Source organism: Poecilia reticulata, linkage group LG20 (assembly GCF_000633615.1).
Source record: "Poecilia reticulata strain Guanapo linkage group LG20, Guppy_female_1.0+MT, whole genome shotgun sequence".
NCBI classification, from domain to species: Eukaryota; Metazoa; Chordata; class Actinopteri; order Cyprinodontiformes; family Poeciliidae; genus Poecilia; species Poecilia reticulata.
The window spans coordinates 444,587-453,794 of NC_024350.1; the positions used below are offsets into that span (position 1 = coordinate 444,587).

Sequence of the window (9,208 nt, forward strand, 5' to 3'; positions counted from 1 at the left end):
CAGGTTCCAGAGAATCACCTCAAACCAGATGTTGGACTGGATTTTATTTCAATGTCATTTGTGAATGTTAGCTCCTCATTTTCAACAGTGGAGCTATAAAGGTTGAAAAAGGTTATTATTTTGGAGAAAATCTCATCAACATCAATATTTCCACTAAATAAGAGGCAAAAAAAAAGTTTGATAAAGGAAAAGCCTCTCAGACTCTGAGCCCGACAGCACCAAACTATTTTTTATATTAGACAATTCATTTAATTTCACACAATTATCGCAGAGCCATTTGTTTGTTAAATACTTAATGAAACATATTTACTGTATTTGATGTTTGTTGTATTCACAAAGAACGAGGTAATTAGTCCAAGTTTGTCGTTTATTTAATGTTCAGAAACTACAGCGGCTGTAATGAGCCACAGCAAAGGTAAAGCAAYCTGAACAGGTGATCAACTCTAAGCCACTTGCACCTTTTTACTCTCCGTCTCTGTCGTTTAAGCACACCCGTTGCCATAGCAACCGCCTGAGCTCCACAAGCCGACCAGAGATTACGTTAAAAACATAACATTCAGTCCGTTACGATATTAGGTTTACAGGCTTGATATTTATTTTGTCATCATTAATAAGCCTCCCTGAACACAGTGGTGGTTGATTAGTTAATTTTAAACTCCTGCTCTGCTCGTTATTTTGGTAATGGAACCGAAACGCACATAATTGCGCAACACCTTGTTGAAACAATCACTGAGATTATTATTTTTGTTGTTGGGTCATTAATTTGAACACGTTTTGTTGATTTTTGTTGTTTTTCTTTAATAAAGTTCTGAACGTTTTGATAAGCCAGTCAGAGGACGTGTTGGTCTCATCGTCCTGACGGCGTTCAGTTTGTCACCTAATGCCGAGATCAACTCAAAACCTTCCACGATCGACGTATTGCACCGCTGCTCTAGCAAAGCACGAAGAGTTCAGAAATGATATAAAATGGGAAAAAAGTTATTTATTAACTGATTTTGTCTGTTTTAGATTGTTCTTGAAAAACTAATCAGTCGCGGCTGCACAGTTTAACCCACTGATTTTTTACAGCAGACAGCCGCTCCTCTCTCTTGCAGGTACTGAATACCCCAAATAAATCTTTTAAGGGGAAGGAATTCCCTGCCATACCCCCTTACTCTCACCCCTGGTCTTACTTGTAAATCGATGTTTCTTCTCTTGGACATTTTGATGTTAGCTTGTCGAAGTCTCAGTTTTATTCGCTGGGAAAATCAATAAGCAACTTGAGTTGACTCTGATGCTCTCTAGTGGCGAGAAGCCGCAATGTTGTTTGGTAACAATCGGAATGCATTATGGGAGATGTAGTTTGTAGTCAATTCGTGCTCAAAACCTATTTTAAGTCAATCATGGGCCTATACAACGCTGGGGCGGGGGCACATAAAATGACATGGCGGGCCACATGTGGCCCGCGGGCCTTGAGTTTGACACATGTGCTCTAAACCAAACATTGGGTACTTCCTCCAAGAACTTTTAACTATGACTCAAATTTTAAATACATCCCCAACAAGAAAGCTATGTACATGAAGATGATTCTTGACAAATTCAAGATTTATGACCTTTCTACTCGACAACTTCTAAAAATAACTGCTTAGTGTCACCACTGGCACTTTGTTTGTATTATTGTTGTTGATGACTGGTTAACAACCAGATGTTTTGTATGTCTTTTAACTTAAAAAAAAGAAAGAAAAAGAAGTGTGGTACCTGGGCACTGGGCAGAAATAATAGCTTAGGATGAACTTTTTAAGTATTTTGTGTATTTTTAAGGTGTGTAGAACTGCTCCAAATGGAGCAGGCAAGGCATCGTATAATCTAATATTCACTTTACATTGTTTTAATATTCATTGCATTTGTCAGACTGTAAGCTCTTAAATCTTTGAAAGTACAAAAAGTTTTAAAGTGATAATTATGCTGTATTTATGCAACATTATTCAATTTAGAATAAATTAAATGTTCAAAAAGCATTAACATTTTAAATTTATAGAGCTTGTGACTTGTTAAGACAGACTTTTCTAAGATGTAATTCAATTTGTTATCTACCAGATGCCAATGTTGTACTGGATTAATTTCTAGGTCAAAACAATCCAAATATCTGGAGTTATCCAAATATCTGGATAACTCCAGATATCTGGAGGATAACTCCAGATATCAGTGTTGTAATTTAATAATTTTTAGACTGTGCAATAGTCAAAGTCTATCCTAAATCTCTTTCCATTTGCTCAGAGATCAGATCATGATCTCTGTCCAACTGAATCCAGTAAAAAAACACCTGGTAGGCGGGAGGACTGTAGAATGTGGGGCACCACTCCAGGCGGCAAATATCCCCCAACACACAGCTGGTCTCAATGGGACGGTGTGCATCCAGGTAATTTCTAGTTTTGAAATGATTCGAACTCATAGAAACAGAAAAAAAATGGGAAAAAAAGACGAAAAAAATACATGCCACACTTTTCAGTTGCACAGAGTTGAAATTGATTATCCTGGCGTTAAAGCTGCTTTGAAGACATGCTAAATTTCACCTGCTGTATGGCCTTTCATGGCAACAAATCAAATTTAAGCAAAGATTTGACTAGATCAACATCACATAGCAATTAATGTATTAAAATGACCCATGTTTTTTTACAAGGACACCACATCAATCGCAACAACGCAGATGAATGCAGACTAGGCCCACTCTGGATAATTTTTGAAAGCCAATATGAGAAACAGAATGGAAGGCTGGTAAAATGAAAAACAAGTTAATCCAGTGGTACATTCTTACAACATGCCTTATTAGGAAATTCCTATACCTTCAATGGAAGCCAAGATAGGAAAATATGAGTGAATCAATGCTGAAACAACGTTCGGCAGAAACATCGAATCCACATTGAAACCTGACAGTGAAACGGTATAGAAAGTGGTCGGTGACGTTGAATCAACTTTAGGGCTTCATCATAACTGGCACTATATCAATGTTGATTCAACCATCATCTGAATGTGGATCTACACATTTGTGTTGATTTTATATTGAATCAAAGTTAAGGAATAAATATTGATTCATGTACATGTTTTGGTCTGATAGTTCTACATCATAACGTACCATTACAAGTTTCTTCATTGGTGTTAAACATGCAATTTTGTTGGTAGGCTATGGGTATTATGTCGTTCAAAATGATCTTACAATACCATATTTCCAAAAGTGTGTCTACACAAACAAAATTGCATTAATATTACATTTAATATTCCAGTTCCCTTTTCCATCTCTTTACTTTAATCAATCACAAGATATTCACCTTTTATATTTCCCCTGTATAGTTCTCTTAGAATCTGGCCTTTTATTAGATAATAACTAACTCAACCATCGTCTGTTCTTTTTATGAAACTAATTTATATTTTCATTAATTTTCCCAACTTTGAATCTGCAATTTGGTCATTTTAAATTTATCCCAAAGGTACAAATTGTCTGATGTTCTCATTTCTTTTACGGAAAATGTCCTAAATTATAGTAAAATAGTTTCAAGGCAGACATAATGTTTCATTGCCACAATGGATTCCATAATCACTATTTTGAAATTTGGAAAAATAGCCATTTGAAAGTCATTTATGGTGGAGTAAAAATCTATGGGATAATGCTATCATTGTTAAAATGTAAAAGTCCCATAAAATCAGTAGCATTTTTTAATTCCTTTTGGATGGCAAATATTTGCAATGAGGATTGGTGTTGCTGACAATAATTATGAGATGTCTAGATTATTCTCCTAAGATTAATCTAATTCAAGTCACTTTCTTTATATAATGCCAAATCACAACAAATGCCATCTCAAGGCACTTTACAAAAATAATTTAAATTCAGTCACACATACATTCCAAACTTGAAACAAATTAGCAAACAGTGTTGTATGCTCAATTAATTATTCAAAGTAATTTAGAAAGTCTATCTAAGCAGATTGCACTGAATCATTGACATGCAGCATTGACATTATGACAAAAAAATCTTTAACAAATTATTTATTTATACATGCAATAATCTCCCAATATACATTTAATAAATTTCATCTGACACAGCACAGTTTCAGATGGAAACAAGGACAGAAAAAGATGCACAATGTCTAAGCATTGTGCATCTTTGCAAAACAAAAAACATGCAAAAGTAGGGTGATATAATCTTTTCTTTTTGGACATATAAACATAGTTTTATTCAAATCTTGTGTGCAGAATACATCAAACATTTCATAAACATATATTTTAATTATTCACAAAGTGGAAATATTGTAGTTAATCCTTATTGACATGTATTTGTTTTAAACTAGAGCCTGTGACTTCAATCATCCCAGCAGTAATGGGAATCCCATCATGTCTTACTTGATGCCTTTACTTCTCAGTACTTTACTCAATGTCGTCAGGTAGTTTGCATCAGGGTAGCCATCACTGAAAAAACATCGTAAGGACACTGTTAATGCATGTTTTTGCTGTATGCACACATTCAATAAATCACAAATGTGATGATGTTTTTCCAGCTGCTGAATAATTAAAAACAACGTTGCTACATCACAGACTAAACTTTGGTAACTTTACTTTTCAGAACTGAATAGATCTAGTGTGACAGATTACCATGTTTTTATATCACATTAGCTTTATGAGAGATAATATAGATTTGAAACAAAATTTTTACATGTAATTTATATAAAACCAAAACTTTCTAATATTTTTAGAAATACCTCAATATTTTTTTGAATTGAAATTCAGAAGTTTCCTTTTCTTAGAAATGAATTTTAGACTGTGTAGTTTCGAGCTTCCTTTCACAAGCTTCTCCCAACAGTTTGCTGGGATTTTGGTTCTTTCCTCCTAACAAAACTGGGTGGAACTGAGTTTGCGTTGCTTACACACAGCTTGATGTCAGACACATTTACTGGAAGATATATTTCTGATGCCATCTATGCTGTGAAGTATAGCAGTTCTTTTAGCAGAATAACACCAACATGATGATGTACACTGCATACTCAATACTTCACAAGTACAATGACCTGAATGCATCTCCTCCAAGTATAACAAATGCCATTGTGGTCAAACACACAGTTTTGTGAGACAACAGTCCAATAATTAAGGGGTTGTTTCAAACATTTCACATAAAATTGCATTCATCTCCAGGACACAGAACCTGTCTCCTTCCTTTGGTTTGATGGTTGGATACTCTCATGGTGCTTCCCTTGCATTTAACTATATGAACATATAGTTAGAGGCAGTGCCATAGTTAATATGGATCTCCATCATCTAGAAATTGGTCCCCAACATTGTCTGATATCAACTCAATAATGTTAACTTACATTATGCTTCCTTCTTCTTCATGTTGTATTTTTAGTGGAACAGAGGCTGGTGTGATAACATCTTCTCCACTTTCATTGGTAGCAATGGTAAACAAAAGCTGCTGGTTGAAGGCCTTCTCCAGCAAAGTGACGACAGTCCGCCCCTCATGGTTTTCAGGGAGGTATGTACACACCTGTTTCTGTGCATATGGCTGGCCAGGGTGGGGATGTTTCTCCTTGAGTTAGAACAAACAAGGTTTTAGTGGTAAAATAAACACATTATCTACAATAAACCTTTATAGCTATTAGTGATGGTTGAATTATTTAGATATGTTTTCCAACAAAATCACTTAGTTGCACTAAATGTTTTATATTGTAGATTTTCATTTGTGTAAAGATTAATCTTATCAAAGGTTTTATTAATAAAATATTTTCTCACTCAATACGGAGAGTAAAAGAACAAAATTAAGTATGCCCAAAATGTTTTGTGTTGGCAAGAAATTGATCATGTTTGGTCTGTTGAACTGTTTTTTTTGCTTTGTACAGATAACTGGGTCCTATTCACCTCATAACGCTCAGCCTTTCAGTGGGGTTTGAGGTACTAGTGAGCATGGACTGCTGTCTACTTTTCTTTTATATTAAGGAATTAGTGTAATCTGCAGGCCTTTAGCATAATCAAGTAAATAGTTACGTCAGTTCTTATAAAAAATTTTGTATATATTAAATATGACTTAAAAGAAATTTTACTTTATTATTTAACACCTTTAATTTGTTCCTTTGTCTCTGAAACTCTTGCATGTTCTAAAACTCCAACTTCAGGAAGTCATCACATAAAAACTTCTCTGTCAAACTTTAAAAAATGTTTTATACCAGTGTTTCATGGCGAAGTAGCTTATCTTGAGTTCAGTGGATGTCAAGTTCCACCAGGTGTTTGCTAATTGCTGATGGCTAGTCTGAAGAATCTGAGTGGGGGAGTTACTCCATTGTGACAGTTTACAAGGTTTATTTTTTTAAAGAGGTGTCAGCAGGGGCGCCGTATAGGGGGGAAAGTCATGACAATTATAAGGGCCTCTGACCAACAGGGGGCCCTCCGCAACTTATTTATTTCCTCTTTTTTTCTGTTCATAGAAATAAAAATAAATGGGGCCCTGTCAATTACAAAATTTATTATATTGTGTTTTCTAAAATTGTTTTTAGCAGTAAAAATTGAATGTTTCCACTCCCAGACCAAAAAGCACATATTTGCCCTGAACCCCCCTGGATCTGCATGAAATGTTCGTTCTTGCTTAGCGCTTGACAGTGACGCTGTTCAGCAGCAGTCAGTAGAAGACAAGAACGACTGTGGCAGTTACTATGCTACTAAAAAAATGAAAAAATCAGGTTTTCAGAAAAAGAGAGGGAGATAGAATAAGGTAAGAGTGTGAATTTGTAACACAGTTTTTCTCCAAGAGAGGTGGGTAGGCTGTGAGATTATCAACCATTTAGCATAATTAGCTTAGCTACAGACTACTGTTTGCCTCGATTTCTCTAGCATTTAATGAATTAAGGAAAGAAATTACCAACATATTCATATATTCAACTTGTCCCTTGTACCTTTTACCACTTAACAAAAGATGAATGAGTCAGCAACAGCTCTAACCCACGTCCCTCCTAACCTTCCCTCTACTAAGTGAAATTAAAGCTACAGTATGTAACTTTTATAAAAAAAATTTTTTTTTACATATTTGTTAAAACTATCACTATCGTATTTTCTGCACTATAAGGCGCACTGGATTATAAAGTGCACCTTCAATGAATGGCCTATTTTAAAACTTTTTTCATACAATATAAGGCGCAGCAGATTATAAGGCGCACTGTCGGCTTTTGAGGAAATTGAAGGTTTTTATTTGCGCCTTATAGTGTGGAAAATATGGTGTATTGTGACAGTATGGCATGAGAGATAATCTGTGAAAAAATTATTTCATCTGCTTTCTCCCAGCGCTAGAAACAACCAGTCAGTGGCAGGAGAGTTTTAGAGCTGTCAATCACAATCTCATGTGGTGCTGCTCATCCTCCCTCAGCCTCGCTCTGTGCTATGCTATACCAATGATGGTAGATAAACATTTTTACTGTAACGATAAGTTGTTTCTCCACCATTAGCACATTTAGCAGTGAATGAATGAGGTTGATTGACAGCACTAATAGCGTCCTACTGRTTYTGATTGGTTGTTTTTGGTCAGAACGTTGCATTACTTTAGATAGTAATAGTAGTTCAGGGAGGAGGTGGAGGAGATTGATCTATTCACAGATTATCTGTCTCATAACAAACTGGCACARCATGGWGACAGCTTTAATAAATATGGAGAAAACATTTCTTATTAAAGTTATGTACTACAGCTTGAATAAAATGCAACTACATAACATTGTTTGAGAAGTCTGGATTGCTTCATGTATATTTTGCATGTTGCCTGTAACTGTTGTTCATAGGGAGAGACATTTCACTAAGCTAAAACTAATAAATAAAATTTAAGCAACTTATTTGCATACTGCATGCAGGTATACATATGTTGCAGCATAAATGGTACGCTGCCACTTTTAGGCCAATTTCAGCTGCTGCACATAAGCAAGCCTTCACCTGTCATGAGGCTGCTTGTGTCGTAACTTCAACTCAATCTGCTTCCTTTGTTTGCACTATTCTGGGTAAGCGTGACTGTTTTATCATTTTTGTCGGCTTTAATAGTAGTTAATGCTAATTGGTCCATCTGCTTAGCCTCCTTTGCTGCACTTCCAATGTCTGGACCAATCTGTCCATTCATTTGTTTACTGACACGAAGGTAAGGGCTAGCGTGGCTAGGTAACATCTACCCCATGTAAACAAAACCTTCACATAGCGTTTTCTTACAGTTGCACTGCATCTAGACGGAATTGGGGATCTGGTTATTTGGCAGTGCAGTAATTTATCAGGTCACATGTAAGCAGCTGCTGCAAGTTATGTTTTTGTTAGCAGTTGTATTAATTATTTGCTCTATTCTTTTTAACCTTCTGATGACTCATCAGCATTGTACCTGGAGTGACACTCGCTGCTGTTTTGCCTTCCTATAAATTGTTTTAAAAGACAAATCCTAACTTTCCCTTCTGCCGGGACCATTGATGGCACTACTAAGGGGATAAAGTGCAACATTGTAATGCTATTGCACCACTGTTTTACTCATATTGTTTCATTTTTTTTTCTTTCTTTTAGGGACTAAGGCTTCTGTGGTGGCAGTGTCTTGTCTTGTGTATTGTTGGAACACCTTTTCCTTTCTTTGTTTGCTGTGTTTTTGTAGTGTCCAGGGTGGTCCCTCTTTCTGGACTGGATGTTCCTCCCTCCGCCTACGGATGGGGGGACAGGTTCTGACTGTTGTCTGTGCTTACGGGCCGAACAACAGTTCAGATTACCCACTGATAGGACTCCATCTTCAGCTTGACAGCATCCCTCACCGAAGGGATGCTGGGGGACTTCAACGCTCACGTGGGCAATGACAGTGAGACCTGGAGGGACGTGGTTGGGAGGAACGGCCCCCCCGATCTGAACTCGAGTGGTGTTCTGTTATTGGACTTCTGTGCTCGTCACGGATTGTCCATAACGAACACCATGTTCAAGCATAAGGGTGTCCATATGTGCACTTGGCACCAGGACACCCTAGGCTGCAGGTCGATGATCAATTTTGTCATCAGATCTGCGGCTGTATGTCTTGGACACTCGGGTGAAGAGAGGTGCGGAGCTGTCCACTGACCACTATCTGGTGGTGAGTTGGCTCCGGTGGCGGGGGAGGAAGMCGGTCAGACCTGGCAGGCCCAAACGTGTAGTGAGGGTCTGCTGGGAACSTCTGGCGGAGTCCCCTGTGAGACGGAGCTTTAACTCCCATCTCTTG

At 37.0% G+C, this 9,208-nt stretch overlaps 1 protein-coding gene across 1 annotated transcript in view; it reads right to left on the reverse strand.

Moving 5' to 3' along the window:
* Window positions 1-4,005: 4,005 nt before the first annotated feature.
* dtx3la (deltex E3 ubiquitin ligase 3L a) overlaps window positions 4,006-9,208 on the reverse strand; it is a 19,730-nt gene continuing 14,527 nt past the window's right edge. Inside the window, exons 4-5 of the mRNA XM_008438251.2 lie at window positions 5,337-5,551; window positions 4,006-4,440 (exon numbers count right to left, since the gene is read on the reverse strand). Of these exons, the coding sequence (XP_008436473.1) occupies window positions 4,371-4,440; window positions 5,337-5,551 (285 nt within the window). The 3' untranslated portion in view covers window positions 4,006-4,370. The remainder of the gene's footprint in view (window positions 4,441-5,336; window positions 5,552-9,208) is intronic.